This window comes from Zonotrichia leucophrys, unplaced genomic scaffold (assembly GCF_028769735.1).
Source record: "Zonotrichia leucophrys gambelii isolate GWCS_2022_RI unplaced genomic scaffold, RI_Zleu_2.0 Scaffold_145_113207, whole genome shotgun sequence".
Lineage (NCBI taxonomy): Eukaryota > Metazoa > Chordata > Aves > Passeriformes > Passerellidae > Zonotrichia > Zonotrichia leucophrys.
Window position 1 is genome coordinate 28,789 of NW_026992350.1, and position 16,936 is coordinate 45,724.

At 54.6% G+C, this 16,936-nt stretch overlaps 2 protein-coding genes across 2 annotated transcripts; both read right to left on the minus strand.

The window, feature by feature from the left end:
- Positions 1-603: 603 nt before the first annotated feature.
- Positions 604-14,342, minus strand: LOC135460993 (zinc finger protein 501-like). Its single transcript, XM_064737974.1, has 4 exons — positions 14,307-14,342; positions 13,607-13,850; positions 1,681-1,746; positions 604-1,527 (listed from the first exon to the last, which is right to left on the minus strand). The coding sequence occupies exons 1-4, from the start codon at positions 14,340-14,342 to the stop codon at positions 617-619; spliced, it is 1,257 nt and encodes a 418-aa protein (XP_064594044.1). The 3' UTR covers positions 604-616.
- A 90-nt stretch (positions 14,343-14,432) lies between these two features.
- On the minus strand, positions 14,433-16,640 carry LOC135460998 (class II histocompatibility antigen, B-L beta chain-like). The gene is made up of 5 exons (XM_064737980.1): positions 16,471-16,640; positions 15,857-16,126; positions 15,112-15,396; positions 14,634-14,740; positions 14,433-14,557 (listed from the first exon to the last, which is right to left on the minus strand). The coding sequence occupies exons 1-5, from the start codon at positions 16,553-16,555 to the stop codon at positions 14,549-14,551; spliced, it is 756 nt and encodes a 251-aa protein (XP_064594050.1). The 5' UTR covers positions 16,556-16,640; the 3' UTR covers positions 14,433-14,548.
- Between the last annotated feature and the right edge of the window lie 296 nt (positions 16,641-16,936).

Below are 16,936 nucleotides of genomic sequence, written 5' to 3' on the forward strand. Positions count from 1 at the left end.
TACAAGAAAAAGGGGGGAAATGAAGCCCTAAAGCAGATAGCTTTCCAGAAGTAATGGGTTAAAACATGGAATGAGAGGCATGTAAAGAAGGGCCTAGCACTAGAACACACGGAGAAAGCACAGCACTAGGAAAACAGAGCAATAAATTAGATAAAAGGTAGAGCATCATGACAGGGGAAGAGATAAGTATAGGAGAAACTAATAAGCTAAGCAGGTTTAGAGCCAGCAATGTCAAAACGACCCTAAGGGTTTTGCCAAGCCACGAGATCTAAGCCAAATACACCGGGAATTGACCAAATTAGGAAAAGAGTTCAAAAGTTTAAAGAAGAAGACTCATCAGAAAGACCCCGTCTATGGTGAAAGCAACAGGAACGACCACCTGAAAATTCCCCAAAAGAGATGTCTCCACCTACGCTCCGCCCATGCTCCGCCTACACCACGCCCCATATGAATATGCATGATTATGTATCTGATCCGATGTAATCCTATACCCAAAATTGTATATAAGGCTTGCTTTTGCTATGTGAACTCAGAAATCCATTTTGTGATTTCTCCGACGCGTCGCTAATAAAAATACCTCCTGCTTAATTGACTTAAGCTGAGTCTGATTAGGCAGTCACTCTGCCTGTTTGGGGCAAAATTTGGCATCAAATCCCTTCCCGCAGTCGGAACAGCGGAAGGGCCTCTCCTCTGTGTGAATCCGATAGTGCTGGAGGAGACCAGAGCTGGTCGGAAACCTCTTCCTGCATTTATCACACTCGTAGGGCCTCTCCCCAGTGTGGATGCGCTGGTGGGTGATGAGGTGGGAGTTGCACGTGAATCCTTTCCCACAGTTGGGGCATTGGAAGGGCCTCTCCTCTCTGTGAATCCGACAGTGTTGGAGGAGAACAGAGCTGGTCTTAAACCTCTTCCCACACTTGGAACACTCATGGGGCCTGTCCTCAGTGTGGGTCCTCTGGTGCGTGATCAGGTTGTAGCTCTGGCTGAAGCACATCCCACACTCGGAACACTTGTATGGCCTTTCTCCAGTGTGGGTCCTCTGGTGCACGATCAGGCTGGAGCCCACTCTGAAGCTCTTCCCACACTCCCCACACTCATAGGGCTTCTCCCCAGTGTGGATCCTCTGGTGGCTGATCAGGTTGGAGCTGTCTCTGAAGCTCTTCCCACACTCCCCACACTCATAGGGCTTCTCCCCAGTGTGGATCCTCTGGTGCATGATCAGGCTGGAGCTCCGGCTGAAGCTCTTCCCACACTCCATGCACGTGTGGGGCTTCTCCCCATCATGGAGCTGCTCATGGAGCACCAGCTCCGAGCTCTGGCTCCGTCTCCGGCCGCCTTCCCGGCCCAGGCTGGCTCTTTCCCCCTCAGATCCCCGCCGGCTGCGTTTGCAGCCCCTCCTCGTGCGGCATCTCCGGGGCTTTTCCTCCCCATTGGCTTCCTGTGCCGTGGAGCTGCTCAAAACGGCCTCTTCCACCAGGTTCTGCCGTGGGCATTTGTCCTCCCTGCTCTCCATGCTCAGCTCCTGCTCTGGGGGAGGAAGGACAAGGACAGGATGGGATTTGCCTCCGTGCCACAGGCAAGGGCAAGGAGATCCCCCCAGGGCTGAGCTGCAGCCGGGGCCGTGCTGGGCTGGGAGATGGAGCAGCACAGAGGGGAAAGGGGCACTGACTTCCTCCTCACCTGCCTCAGTGTCCCGGGGCATCTTCCTCTTCCTCGCAGCCTCCCAGGCCTTGGCAATGGGAAATCCTGGTTTGGGGAAAACAAGGGATGAGAGCGTTTGTAGGAGCATCAGGGGGTTAGGACGGTCGGGACGGACGGAGACGAGAGAGCTCTGCAGCCAGGGTGTGGAACTTGCGGTTTATTGCAAAGGGCCTGGGTGCAGGGCCCTGCTTGGAGCTGCCAGGCACAGCTCGGAGCAAGCCCAAGAGAAGAGAGGGGTACAGAGGGTGAGAGGGTAAGAGAGTAAGAGGAGAAGAGCGTAAGAGAGTAAGGGTCCCGTTACAATACAATAAATCTTCTTCTGTGTTGAATATTCTATTTCTCACCAACCAATCTAGTACAAGATACAAATCCTATAGCCTTTACAAACAGCCTATAAAAATCATTACATCACCATACTGTGTCACATTTTCAACCCTAAAAACTCCTCTTTGTACCCCTTCTATTGAGCTAGTGGGGTCTGCTGTGACCCTTGGATCTGTCTGCAAGCAGAGGGAATTGTTTCATCAAAAGGGGAATTACCTTCAGTTGGGCCACACCATTGTTTTCCAGTTGTTCACTAACAGGTATCTCAGAGCTTGCTTTCATTTCAGTCTTCCTTACACTTTCCATATTCTAAAAATCTTTTGCCAGACAATCGTATTTATAAGGCTTTCCTGTTTCATCTTCCCCAACACACATTGAGTTTGAAGGTCCCTCTGCCCAAGTCCATCTCTACAAGTCACCGGCCATCTGGGCTCCAGAAAAGCCTCCCAAACACCAAGATTCAGCCCTGAAAAAGCCTCCCAGGAGTTCCCCGTCCCTGGTTCCTCCCCTCTGGTGTTCGGAGGTTCCCCCCTGTCCCAGCTGCTGGGGTCACGCTTGGATTGAGGGTCCCCCTACTCCTCGGTGCCCGCCCTGCCCAGGCTGCTGGCAGTCCCAGCAATGCCAAAAGCTCCCCCCGCTTCGCTCTCCCCATTTCGGGATGCCGGGGCTGTTTGGGCTCCCGGGCTCCCTTCTCCCCTCATTCTCTGCTCTGGGCTGCAGCGGCTCCAAGGAGTCCCCCCTGCCCCTCTCCAGGCTCTTCAGGCTCCCGCCAATGGCGGCGCTCCCCCCTCTCTGGGCTCCCCACTTTGGGCTCCTGTGGGACACAGGGCTCTGCTCCTCCAGGCTGCCTCTGCCGGCAGCCGCCACCGCCACCCCCCGATGTTCCCCCAAGGGGCCTTTTCCGCTCAGCCTTGGACTGCTTCATTCTGCAAACATCCCCAAAAACCCCAACCCAGGAACCCCCCGGGATATCTGGGCCCAGCTCCCACTCCCCGCTCACAGGCACGATGGGGGGGCGATGATCCCACAGGTGGGGGCTGCGAATTCAGGCAGGGATCGACTGCGTGGTTCCCTCAGCTCAGCCTCGATCTGCCTTTGTCCCTCCTCTTCCTCTTCCTCCCGCTCCTCCTCTTCCATCCCTCCTCTCCCTGCTCTTCCTCCCTAACCCCACCTCCTCCTTCCCCTCCATCCCTGCCCTTCCCTCCCTCCTCCCCCAGCAGCAGCCACACCCTCGGTGCCCCGTTCCCGCAGCCCTCGCAGCCGCGGCAGGAGCGGGGATGGAGCCGGGACAGGTCGGGATGGGCAGCACGGGGCTGTCGGCTGCTCCAGCCGCTGCGGGCGGGGGGAACCCGGCCCGGGCCAAAGGAGAGGCAAACTGGGCAAACTGGGGGCTGCACATCCAAACTGGGCCTTGCTGGGGACCCTGCCTGGGCACTGCCAGCCCTTGGGGCTCCTCTCGGCACATCCGCAGGGGGGAGCGCACACAGGGCTGGGGGATCCCAGCAGTGGCAGCACTGCCAGGGACTGGGCTGGACTGGGATCGTATTGGGAGTGACTGGGAGTGTACTGGGCTTCTACAGATATCATACTGGGATCATACTGGGACTGTACTGGGCTTGTACAGATATCATACTGGCATCATACTGGGATCGTACTGGGTTTGTACTGACATCATACTGGGATTGTACTGGGATCATGATGGGACTGTACTGGGTTTGTACTGACATTATTCTGGGATCATATTGCCATACCAGGGCAGACTGTGATCGCACTGATGGACACTGGGATCATTCTGGGATCATACTGGGAGTGACTGGGACTTTACTGGCTTTCTACTAACATCCTATTGGCATCATACTGGGATTGTACTGAGTTTGTACTGACTCCATGCTGCCATCATACTGGGATCATGCTGAGATCACACTGGGAGTGAGTAGGAGCCTGGGGGAGGGCAATTGAGACCATGTCAGGGGTAAATGGGATATACTGGGATGAACTGGGATGGTGCTGAGGATGGCTAGGATCATACTGGCAGTGAGTGCCACTACACTGAGGCTGACTGGGAGTTCTTGGGAGCAAATGGGATCATACTGGAAGGAACTGGAAAGATGGTGGAGGGAACTGGGGTACCCTGGGAGATACTGGGAGTGACAAGAAGGAAAGTGAGGGTGAAAGAGAGCAACTGGAACCATGTGGAGCACTACTGGTTTATTCTGGCAGAGACTGGGAGCACACTGGGCCCATATTTGGATCATACTGGGACTGACTGGACTAATACTGGGAGGAACTGAGTGTCACAGTGAGCACACCCTGCACATCATCCCCCATACTGGGCCTGACTGGGAGCAACTGGGAGCAAATGGCATCATACTGGGACTCACTGAGTTGATTGAGGAAGTCACTGGAACCATGCTGGTGGCAGCTGGGACCATACTGAGAAAAACTGGAAGTAAGTGGGATTATAGTTGTAAAAAATGCATATTTTGTGATTGGGTTTTCGCAAATATTAAAATGAATATTATATGTCGTATGTTAGAAAGTACTGCTGTATTAATTCTCTTAAATAGTTGGTTAAATATAGATTTAGGTTATTAAAAAAATGTTAAAATAGAAACTATGCTTGGTAAGAGCCTTTTTTTCAAGGAATGGCTTGCAGTGAGACAGCAGCCACAGGACACCTAAATCTTTCAGAGAAAAATAATTTATTTCTCTCTTATCAGAAGAAATGAACTTCTTCCTGCCTCGAAGGCGCTGTTAGGATTCAGAGGAAGAAGGTGGCACTGACCAGACAGAATCCTGTGTTTGAATGGAATTTATGCATCATGTATGAAGTGTATGAATACGCAAAGGGCTATTGTTTCTAAGGGTTAATCCTGTGTTAACATGTGTCCTTTTTCAGGCTTGTGCTGCCCAGAAAAAGGTACCCAGACATTGTCTCATATTGTCCTAATTTGACTTCTCCAAATTGTTATTACTCTAATTGAATTACAATTTTTTAAAATTATTTTATTACCATTAAACTTTTAAAATTTTAAAAGCAAGTGATTGGCGTTTTTCACAATTTGGTAGCAGAGGATGGTTACTAACACCTCGCTGCCGGTGCTTTAGGAGAGTCAGAGTGGGGAAGGCGCGCCCTGCCCCGTTGGCAGCCTCGCTCTGTCTCCCCTGGGGTGACCGACAGACGCAGGTTATGGTGGACAAAAGGAGACAATAAAACAAAGAGAAGGGAAAAGGCTCCCTACAACCACGGTAATTGGCCCCCTAAGAGTAGTAATGTGCACGAAGAACCCGGGAAGGAAAAGGGATTGGTAAGTATTTCTCAGGGGGGCAGGTACAGAGGGATGAATGTGTGTGAATGAGAGGCGGGCTGGTTGTCCCAGACCTGCCAAGTGAGTGCTGGAGTCTCCCACGCTGCGTTTCCAACTTTCCGCAGTAAGCGGCCAGGAAAGAGAGGAAGTGAATGTTAACAGGAGTGAGAGAATCCCACGGGGTAACTGGGACTGGGTCTCAGAGAGGGGCTGGACCCCTCGGAGCAAGGGAGCAGAGGAGTTGCCGAGCCCAAACCACTAGGAAACGGGACAAAATTGCTCCTAAAAAGTCTGCTGCTTTGAGGGATAAGAGAGCCCAAGAGCATCCAGAATTAAAACCTGCTGGGTTGAGGAATTAACATTCCAAGAGCATCCACGGTTGAGCAAAATTCAGCCGGATTTAGGATATGCTCAAGAGCATCTGGGATTGGACAGCACAGCTGGGCTGAGGGATATCCAAGAGCACCAGGACTGGCCAGAAACACCTAAACTTGTAATAGGTGATGTGATAGTGTAGTATATGGTAGAGATAATTCATGCTATTAATGTATAAAATATTGTAAAATCCACATTATGTCTCTTGACCATCCTGGCCAGGAGCAGTGTCTTATTCATATACATCTAGTTCCTGGACTTGGGTGAGATAAACATCGGGGTTTTTAAGGAAAGAACAGAAGCTTCCAGGGTGATAAACGCTGGCTTCCCCCGGGTCACCAGGTCCAGCTAAGAGTGATTAACGCCTCGACATTACAGCTACCACAATGATCCACAGCCCCACCCTGCTGCATGTGAATGCTGACTTCCCTGGAGTCTACTGACAACATCAGACACCGGGACTGAGTCTTTGTCCACCTCTGCACAGGTAAAGCCAAGGTTATGCATGGGAAGAGACACAAAGAACATTCGGTCATCTCTGCCTCGAGCAGAATAAACTGTAAAAGAACTCGCTGCGTCAGGCAGCATTTGTGAACAGGGGGAGACTCTGACATTCGCAGGTCAGATCCGTGTTCACTCAGCACCGAACCCGGGCTCGACGCTGACCCTTGGCTGTGCTGGTTTTGACAACCGAACTTGAGTCTTGCAGACAAATAATAAATTTTTGCTAAATTTTCTTATAAGTTTGGCTCTCGATTTGATCATTCATAACAAAAGCTACCTTATTGTTGTCTTGTTGTGTGTGAGAGTGAGTCACACACAAAATCAGCCCTTCCTGGGTGGGTGGGAAGGGGGGCTGTGGAAAGAGGAGTGTGTGACCCACAAATAAGCCATTGTTCTCCTGGCGTGTGGGGGCTGTGGCATAAGGTACAGGTGACCTGCAAACGGGCCATTGTCCCCAGGGCCTGTGAGGGGGCCGTGGCTAAAGAGTGTGAGTGACACACAAATCAGCCCCACAGGGGAACGGCACCGGAGGCAGCAGAGTCAGGGCCCTCCCAGGAGGCCCGGAGATACTGAGACCCAGAGGCCACCCCAAGGCCAGGGGGGGCCACAGGGACCCGCGATTCTCTGTCAACAGGGATCCACTCTGTGTCCTGAGGGCGAGAAAGAATGTGTGGAAGTGAGTGAGAAATAAAAGTGAGTGAATGTAGATGAAGGAAAGTATAGGTAATGTGGATTGTGCATTTTAAGCTTCACTATATGTCCTTGGAGGGAGGTGTATTGTACTGAAAGTAGTGTGAGAAAAAAGTTTTTTATTTTTGTGTGTGTAGTTGAAAGAAAAGTGGTATTTAGGTTGTTAGTGAATGTGAAAAACAGAGGCAGAAGATGAATAGATAAGATCTTGAAAAATGAGACAGAAAACCAGTAAGTTGGATACAGGGAAAAAAAAAAGAAAAAAACGAGTCCTTTGGGAGTTATGTTAGCTAACAGAGATACACCTCCTTGCAAAAGGAGAAAATACAGGGTATGTAGTAGTCGATGGGAAAAACATGCAAACTATGGAAAAAGGGAAATTAACCTTAAACTAGTAAGCACGAACTTGTGAATTAAATACTATAAAAAGAGCACTAGAATATTTAACACAAAATAAAGGAACTATATATACTGATTCAAGGTATGCCTTTAGGGAAGTACATGCCTTTAAAAATTTTTGAAAGAAAAATATTACTTAATACAAGAAGAAAAGGACTAGTACATGAGGAACTTATTTTAGAGGTTTTAGAGGCATTAAAATAACCTAAAAGAGGTAGCTATAGTACATGTTAAGGAACCCCACAAGGGAAAGACCCCAGAAAGAAGAGGAAATAATTTGGCAGATCACAAAGCTAAGGATGCAGCAGAAAATGGAGCTGAAAGAGTTATGTTAATATTAACTCCAAACGAGGAAAAACTGGAAATTCCAAAGTTTAGGGAAGCCGAGAAAAAAGAATTAAACAAGATAGCAAGGGAACAAGATAAATCAGGGAAATGGAAACTTCTTGATAGAAGATATTTGCTTAATAAAATGTGCTTACCAGGAAGAAAATAGAAGACATGCATCAGAAAATCCATGGGGGTACTCAAGCTTTGTGTGATCATTTTCTAAGAAACTATGGTTGGACTGGGATTTTTGGAGCAGCAAAGAAAATAACTGAAAGATGCTTAATTTGCCCAACGATAAATAAAAAGGTTATGAGAGAAACAACATTAGGAGACTGTGAGTTAGCTCATAGACTATCTCAACGTATCCAAGCAGAAGTTTAGATGTTTTAGGTTCTGGATTTATTTGTAAAAAAACCCCATTTAATCTAAAAGAAAGAGAATAGGCCATATGTTAGACAGGAGATTTTAGGAGAATAAAAATCTTTAAAGTATTAGGAACACCAAAGACAAAACAAGAAACGAAAAAGGGGAAATGAAAGGAGGGGAACAAGAGGAAAAATCAGAAAGAGAGTGGGATCCTCTGCAGGTCTTGCCCCCTCCGTTCGCGGCCCAGGCGCCTGTCCCGGGTCCCGGCTCGCTGCCCGCCTCAGCTCCGCCTGCCCCGCTTTCCATCCCAGGTGCGGCCTCACTGCCCAGGGCAGCTCCACCTGCCCCGGCGCTGTCGCTCAATTTGTGTGCCCTGCTCCCACTGCCTGGCCCGCGGCCGCTCTGCCGCCCATGCTGGGCAAGATGGGGGTTGCTCTGTCCTGCCGCCTGCTCCGAGCTCACCGCGCCCACCGCACCCAGGGGGGGTCCCAGCCATCCCATCCCCGCCTGCCCTGCCCGTGCCACCTGCGCTGGGCACCGCCGCTGCTGCCGGGCTCTCCCACCTGCCTTTGCTCTGCCGGGAGCTGCCGGATCAGCCGCCATCAGCCATCTGGGGGCTGCCCACGCTCCGCCTCGGCCTCCACGGGAACATCCCCCTCTGCCGATTCCGGCAGCAGACCCTGCCCACACTCCCACCGAGCCTCGGCGGGATATCCTCCCCTGACCTCGTCCTGCTCTGAGTTACGTCCCCTTGGTAACCACAGCTCTGGCTGTTCAGGGAAACTCTCTCTCTCTACAGGAAGAACCTTATGGAAACACTAGGAGCTCAGTTAAAAGGCAGCCCTCTCCAAATTCATTTTCAAAACACGGGAGAAAGGCTATAGAAGGTAAAAAAGTGAAAGATTAGATGAAGGGATTGCTCTATTTCCGTTCAGAGAGGTTCCCATGGGAGGGATGCGCTGCCCCGCCCCGCGGGAGCCACCAGCGCCCCTGCCGGCCGTGCCCGGAACTGCACCCAAGGGGAAAGCGCCGCAGCCCAAAGGCCGGGACTGGCTCCGGGCTCTGTTTGCTGTCAGTGCCGCAGCTGTTGCTGTTTGTTTGCTTTATTATACACACTAGTAAAGAACTGGTATTCCTATTCCCATATCTTTGCCTGAGAGCCCCTTGATTTCACTAGTCTAAAAATGAAGAGGGAGGGGGTTTGCATTCTCCATTCCAGGAGAGGCTTTTTCTGCCTTCCCGAGCAGACACCTCTCTTGTAAAGCAAGACAAGCACCCACAGGCACTGAGGGGGCTGCAGGAGGGGCACAAGAAGGCCCTGCAGCACTTGGGCACAAAGGCACAGCAGGTGAGTGCAAGAAGGGAGCAGCAAAAGGCCAAGCTGAAGGCAAAGGCCAGGGCACAGTTCCTACAGCCCCTGAGGGATCAACCCCAGCGCCCAAGGGGGCCCCAGCACCCAGGGCACGGGCTCGGCCACAAGCACCTGGCACAGGCATTGCCCTCCTCGCCAGGGGAGAGCCCACCCAAACAGCCCCTGGCAAGGAACCAGGGCTCCAGCTGCAGGGCACAAGGACACTGCAAGCACAGACAGCAGCACCCTCAGCACCAGCAAGTCCACCCCTTGATGGACATGGATTGGCAGGGCTGGCACAGCTCCCATCACACCAGGGACCCTCCACACTGCAGCCCTTGAGAACATTCAGAGTGGGTCTGCACTGAGAGGAGGCATTTCCTGATGGACACAGGGGCCTCTCAATCCACTCTGAAACTTAGATCAAAGGGGGAAAATGCTAAAAATACGTGTGATTACGGAGGGGATAAGTGGGAAAAGTGGGAAAGATGTATGGTTTTACTCAACCACTAATAGTAGATCTGGGAGACGAATTTGAAATGCATGAATTTTTATTTACTCCTAATTGCTATAATGATTTACTGGGAAGGGATTTGATCACTAAATATGGAACAAAAATTAATATTATAAAAGGTGATACAGAGGCCAGTTCTGTTGTACCTCTGTGTCAAATGTCTGGCCAGGCCTATGCTGAGGTGAACCCAGAAGTGTGGGCAGCCCCAGGGAAAGAGGGAAAATTAGATATGGAGCCTCTCCAAAGCTCTCTGAAGCAACCAGGACAAGTGGTGTCTAAAAGCAACACCCTGTTCCAGGGGAGGGAAGGAAGGGCAATCAGACACAGCGCAGGTCACCGCCCCATGCTCAGCTCAACCCGCGCAGCTCTGGGTGCTTGTGAGAGCCTGGCACTGAAATGCCCTGAGCAGGAAGGCTTCAATATCTTCTGCTGACACCATGGCACCTAACAGGGGGGCAAAAGCAATTCTCACTGCTTCAGCAACCACTGGAGCAGATATCAAGGGATATTCTCCCACAGCAAGCTGGGCTGGCACAGAGCCTGCCCTGGCACTTTGCTGCTGCCAACACCCAGCCAGGACATCGGCTCCTGCCCAAGGAGTGCAAAGCAGCACCACTGGTGGCCAAGGGGCCCATGCCAAGTGTCCCTGAGGCCAGAAACAGCCGCCAGCACAGCTCAACACGGGGGGACCCCTCAGCCTGGCCTCAAGGGCTTTGAAGCCCTGGAGATTTGCACTTCCCGCCTGCAGCAGGAGGATGGGAGGCCGCCCCTGAGCCTGCCCTGAAGGCAACGCAGCAGCAGCCAGGGCTCCACAGCGGGCCAAGCCCCTGCGCCTGCCCACAGATCCTTGGCTGGAATCCTCTGCAATCCTGGCCACCCTCCTCTGCCATCTCCAGCCACTGGGGCCAAGCCTTGCTGCCACTGCTGCAGCTTCAGCGCTGCCTGGGCCTGCACTGCCACAGCTGCTGGGGAACACCAGGGCACAATTCCACTCTGGGGCTCACTCACACCCACACTCTGGGCTGCCTGCCATTGCACTGCTGCAAAATGCACCGATTTTCGTTCTTTTAAACCTTATTTCTCTGCTCAGGCTTTGTTTGTCTTTGCCTTGGGGAAAGGAATTTTAAAGGTTTTTTTAAAGGGATGTTACACCACTGTCCAGGTTTAGAGCAAATTTGGGGAAGAATCCCCCCAAAGGAGCTCCGGTGGGAAAAGCAGATCCAATCGGCCCCTCCCCCCAACTGGTCCGGGAGGAAAGAAAAATACCTCCTTGGAGAAAGGTGGAAAAAACCCCTGTTTATTAAATAATAAGACCAAAACAGTATCAAAACAATGAGACCCCTTGCCACTCTAAAAGAGATGACAAACTGAGAAAACCCCGGGTTCAAGCAGCAGCTCACTCAGTCTCTGATCAGTCTCTCAGTGCTGGAATTGTCGCAGGCCAGGGCCGGCCCAGTGGGCCACAGCAGCAGTTCTGCCGGTTCAGTCCAGAGCAGTTCCAAGAGGTCCAAAGAAAAGGGAAAAAAAACAGTCCAGGGAACTTCTTTGCCTCAGCTAGCTAACACTAACTAAAAAGCAAAAGAAGAGCTCTCTGTCCCGCTGTCTGTCCGCAGACAACACAGTCAGGAGCAGGAATGTGGAGGAGTGAGTGCAGTGTCTGAAAACAAACTGCGCGCTTCTTCTCTCTCCCCCTTCACTCTCTGTAACACTCTTAAAGGTACAAAACTTATTATTATTCAACATAAACAGAATGAGACGATTGGGGATAAAAGCATCATATAGTCAACCCAGGACAACCACTCAATGGAGATGAGTTTAACACCTGAACAGACTGGGAACAGCACAAAAGACACCCACAGAGATAACGACCAGCAACAAAACATCAACATTGCCCAGCAGCAGGAAGAGAAGCTTTACTCCAGGCAGCCTGCAGAGGAGCTTTAGAAATGCAAACGAACACTGCTGGGCAAAGTGTGGACAATGCACCTGGGTCTCTTGCCCGGGGCAGGAATTGGGCTGATTCCCTCTGCCCCTCACCCCAAGCTCTGCCTGCTGGCACTGATGGAATTTGCACAGCTCAAGGCAGAGCCCAGGGGGAGGATATCTGACCCTGCAACGCAAACGGGTGAAACTGCAAAGGGAAACAGCAAATGCAGAATGTTGGGAAGACTTCACTATAAACAAATAGGGGAGGGGAATCATCCCTCTGCCCACTCCAACATGTGCTGTCACTATCTGTGTTATATAGGGTATATTAGAGCACTGGGGATTATTTTGCTACCTAAAATTCAGGGAAATCAGTTGGGAATCCAAGGATTTGATTATTTAATTAGAGAAAAGGAGTCAATTGATGCAGCCCTGGCTGGAGAGAGCGGCCCAAAATGGAAAAAGATGAACGGCCAGCAGAACAAATCCTACAACACCATGGACCAGGCCCTGGGAACCCAAACCAATTCATATCAGGAGCCACAGAACCCATTTCTCATTTCAATGGCATCATTAGATAACAAGCTGCCCTCGCAATAGCAACCAACCAGACAGCTCCAGCTCCTGACCTTCCTGCTGACCAATCCACTGAAATGAGAAACACAACACTTAACCGTGGGATGGGATCATATTACCTTTTAGCAGAAAAAGCAAGGGGATTGTGGAAAATTAAATGACACAAACTGCTGTTGGCAAATACATGACAAAGGAAAAGTGATGAAACAGATAGCAAAGCAAACAAGAAAGCAGCTCATGTACCAGTCCAAACGTGGAAAGGATGGGAATGGGACACGGTTTTGTGGCTCCCTGGCAGACCATGTGTTAAACGAATGCTGTATCTCCTCTGATGTGCTACAGCAACTCTCATCTTTTTACCATGCTCCACACCTTGAGAGTGCAGTTCATTCAGCAGCAGAGTGAGGGGATGCAGGTGGCAGCCAGGCCTCCAGATCCAGAAACGGCTACAGAAGGGCAGGGAATGAGAGCACTGAGAATAATCACAAAACCAAAGAAGACTCAGTAAGGAAAAAAGAAAGGAAAAAAAAAAAAAAAACAAAAAACCAAAACAACTGAGTGAATATTCCCGGAGATTGGGTCAGGGACTCGTAGATAAGGAAGGGAGAAACCATCATTTTCAATAACTCTTACTAATTAACATGGACTGCTGCTCTCAAAGTCTCGCTGAATTCCTGAACTTCCAACAGAGTAAAGACTTAACAGAGCCATGAATATCGGCTGTTTTACAAAAGTGGGGATGCACATCAACGAGGACATGCAGTTGGCGGATCGGAAAGTCTGAACCTTCCAAGTACCCCAGCCAGTGGGCAAAGAGAGAGGGAGATGAGGCCGGGAAAATGAGGATAAAAAGGAGGCTGCGAACTACAACAATGGCAGAGAGCGCACGGCAAATGCCCCACGGCCTCTCCCTCTGCTCAGCAATAAAGTCACTTTTACAGGACTCCTCTGTCTCCTCTGGGCACACAAACCTCCGGCCACGGCAATTTCCCCGCACAGCCCCGGGCACGGGGCAGCCCCCTCTGTCCCAGCCACAGCAACCGGGCCGAGCCAGCGCTGCTCCGGCAGCGGCTCCTGCCGAGGCAGCGGCCGCAAGGAGACCGCGGGCAGCCGCTCCCGCAGCGCCCTCACGCCAGCGGCAACACGGGCCGGACACGGCACAACCAACCCGCCCGAGCCCCCTGCCGCCCCCGAGGCCCGCAGCCAGCCCCGAGCCCCCGCACAACCCAGCGCGGCTCCCACCTGCGCTGCGGCCGCCTCCGAGCTCCGCCGCCGACTCACCGCGCTCCGGCCGCCGCCGCCGCTCCGACAATGGCGCCGCTGCCCAGCCTCGGCCGCCCTCAGCCCACCACCGAGACTCTGCTCCGCCCCGCTCCCACCAATCGGCGCGCCGCAACCACGACTGACGGCACCATCGCCCAATTGCAGCCAGGGGCGGGCTCTGCACGCGGCACAGTCCCGCCCGGCGCTCTCGGGGCCCCCCGGGCTGCGTGAGGGCAGAGCCGGATGGCGGGAGGAGGGGTGGAGCAAGAGGAGCATATGTTGCTGCCCGCGGATCCCGCAGTGCCCTGGGTCGGGACGAGCTCCGTGCCCCGCTCCAGCTCCAGCTCCACCTCCCGTGGGAGGATCCACGCTGGATAATGGGGTGACCCCCAGGGTCAGAGCCCCCCCGTGTTGGGAACACACCTGGCTGGGGGTTCCACATCTTCCTGGCCCCCCCGTGGACACCTCGATGAAGGCCGGGGAATCCCCGCTACTTTCCTGTTTCTGCTCCTCTCCTCATCTCCCCCTTCTCTTCCTCCCGCCTCTCCTCTCCCGGTTCAATCCCTCCTCCCGCTCCTCCTCCTCCCTCCTTCCCCTCATCTCTCTTTCACGTCCCCCCCTCCTTCCTCCTTCTCCTTCGTCCTCTTCCTCCTCCCGCTCCCTCGGGCCCAGCCCCTACCCTTTGTCCCCCTCTATTTGCCCAAATTCGTCCCATCGCCCCCCCCAATCCCCTCCCCATCGACCCCCAATAAACGGCCCCGGGCCCAACTGGGAAGCTTTATTGGGAACACTGGGAGCAGGCACTGGGAGCCGGCAGAGCGCCAGCGCGGCTGGGGGGACACGGGACCCCCCCAAAATCAGCGGAGCGGGGGGTCCCGGCCGGGCCCGAGCCCACGGGGAGGGGCTGCGGCCGCCGCCGGCTCAGGAGCTCTGTGGGCAGAGAAAAGGGGGTGACACCCGGCGGGAGCGCACACGCGGGGACGCCACCCCCGGCACCCACCCTGACCTTCTTGCGCAGGGAGAGGCCGAGCCCCAGCGCCAGGAAGACGAAGATCAAGACGAAGCCCCCGATGCCCGTCAGCATCTTGCTGCGGGCGGCGTCCGGCGGCATCTCTGGGGGGTTCCGCAGGGCTCAGCACCCCCAAAACCTCTCAGGGACACCCCGAGCCTCTCCCAGCGCCCCCTCCAGGCTCATTCCAGTCCCTCCCACTCGCATCCAGCATCCTCCAAACCCCCTGCCCTTTGCTACCAGCGCCGCCAAACTCCCTCCCAGTCACACCCAGCACCCCTAAACTCCCTCCCAGTGCCCACCAAGACCCCCCGAAGCCCATCCCACCCTCTCCAGTGTCCCCCAAACCCCTGCCCAGCCCTTGCCCAGCCCCCAGCCCCTCTCCCACTTCCAGCCCGGCTCTCTCCAGCTCCCTCCCAGTGGCTCCCAGCACAGCCCAGTGGCTCTGCCAGCGCCCCCAGGGGTTCCCCCGTACCCCAGTGCCGCCTCAGGGGCTGCTGTAGGCTGACGTGCTCCACCTGGCAGCTGTAGCTGAGCCCGCGCCGGGGAGGGGTTTCCAGCAGCACCAGCAGCTGGTAGGTCCAGTCCCCGTTGGGGAGCACGTCGGTGGCCACCACGTGCTCCGAGAGCTCCTGCTGGCCCTGGAACCACCTCACCTGGATGGCAGCAGGGTAGAAATCCATCACGGAGCAGAGCAGGCGGCCGGGGCCGGGCTGGGAGCTCGAGGAGGGCACCAGCGAGATGGACACGCTGGGGGGCACTGGGAGAGAGGGTGGAGGTCTGGGAGTGAAGTGGGAATGAACGGGGAAAAGAATGCAAATGGTCTGGGAGGCACTGGGGAGGAATTGGAGACGGGTTGGGAGGGACACTGGTGGCGCTGCGAGGAACTGGGAATGAAGTGCTCGGCACCGCGAGGCCGAGTCCAGCGCGGGGCGCTCTGCCCTGCGGATCTGCCTGGCAACCGATGAGTCATCAAAGAGTCGCGTTCTGACTGGATGAGAAGCGTCAGCTTTACGCGTGGCTGAAATGGACGCGCGGGGGGCACTGAGAGGGACTGGGATGGACTGGGGGAGCCATGGTGGTCAGTGGCAGGGACAGGAGGCTCGGACGTGTTCACAAGGAGGGCTGAGGGCTCTGGGCTGATTCCCAGGTAGGTTTTGAGGGACTCCAGGGATTTGGCCGGGCAGGGCCCGAGGGGACACGCTCTGCCCCGCGCTCACCTCGGCGCTCGGCGCTGAACGGGCGAACCCCCTCGTAGTTGTACGGACAGACCATGTCCACCACAGACCGTGCGTACGCCAGTGTGGCCGGGTTGCTGTTCCAGTCACTGGCCCACCCCTCTCCATAGGGGGTGAACCCCACGTAGTGCCCCACGTCGCTGTCGAACATCACGAACTGCTCCCGATTGTAGATGTACCTCTGCACGAACCTCATCTTCTGCGTGCCGTTAATGAAGTGACACTCTGACACCGCCCAGAACTGGAACACCCCTGTGAGAGCAGGACACAGCTCAGGGGGTGCCCACCCAGCACCTCCCAGCAGCATCCCCAGAGCTCCGGAAGCCACATCGGATCCCCACTCCGCACCCCCTGTGCCCCACGGCCGCCATGGGACGCTCCTGCCCGCGCTGCCGCTTCCTCTTTGCCACCCTTCCCCCATTTCCCCTTCCACATCCTCTCCCCTCCCACCTCCGGCCGCTCCCCAAATCACTTTTGGGGTCCCATTTCCCCATTTTCCCAAAAATGCCCCAACTCTCAATGCCCGCTCAATTTTGGGGTCCCGCCTCCATTTTCCCCCTTCCCCCCCGTCCCAGCGCCTCCCGCCCCCCGCTCACCCGAGAGCTCCGTGCCCGCAGCCGGGGGGGCTCCCAGCACCACCAGTGCCACCAGCAGGGCCCCAGCTGCCGCCCCTCGCCCCATGGCCGGGGCCGGGCAGGGAGCAGCAGCCCCAAAGCAGCCGCGCTGCGCTGGGAGCGCCAGTCCGGAGCAGGGCGGGCTCGGCAGCGCCGCGCGCTCTCATTGGCTGCCGCCGCTTCTGGGCAGCGATCGGCCACGGGCTCTGCCCAACAACCGATGAGGCAATCCAACGCCCCGAGCTCTCATTGGCTGTACAGCCTCCTGCCTGCGCTCCCATTGGCTGAGGCCTTTCCGGGACGCTGCAGCCCCGGGCTGGGGGTTTTTTGGGAAGGGGGAACCTTGGGGCGCTGGGCAGGTGGGGGCTCGGGTGCGCTCAGCAATGCGTGCCCAGGTGCGCGGCATCTCAGGGCTGCCCGTGGCGAGCGGTGACGCTGGCCCGATGCC

Excerpts from the sequence above, each read along its gene's own strand:
- LOC135460993 (XM_064737974.1), bottom strand. The coding sequence starts at position 14,342 with ATGGGACGAATTTGGGCAAATAGAGGGGGACAAAGG. Across the intron at positions 13,851-14,306 it reads CAAATAGAGGGGGACAAAGG|CCCGGGGGGCCCCGAGAGCG; the intron begins GTAGGGGCTGGG and ends GCCCTCACGCAG. Across the intron at positions 1,528-1,680 it reads GCCCCGGGACACTGAGGCAG|AGCAGGAGCTGAGCATGGAG; the intron begins GTGAGGAGGAAG and ends TTCCTCCCCCAG.
- LOC135460998 (XM_064737980.1), bottom strand. The coding sequence starts at position 16,555 with ATGGGGCGAGGGGCGGCAGCTGGGGCCCTGCTGGTGGCACTGGTGGTG. Across the intron at positions 16,127-16,470 it reads TGCGGGCACGGAGCTCTCGG|GGGTGTTCCAGTTCTGGGCG; the intron begins GTGAGCGGGGGG and ends CTGCTCTCACAG. Across the intron at positions 15,397-15,856 it reads GTTCAGCGCCGAGCGCCGAG|TGCCCCCCAGCGTGTCCATC; the intron begins GTGAGCGCGGGG and ends CCTCTCTCCCAG.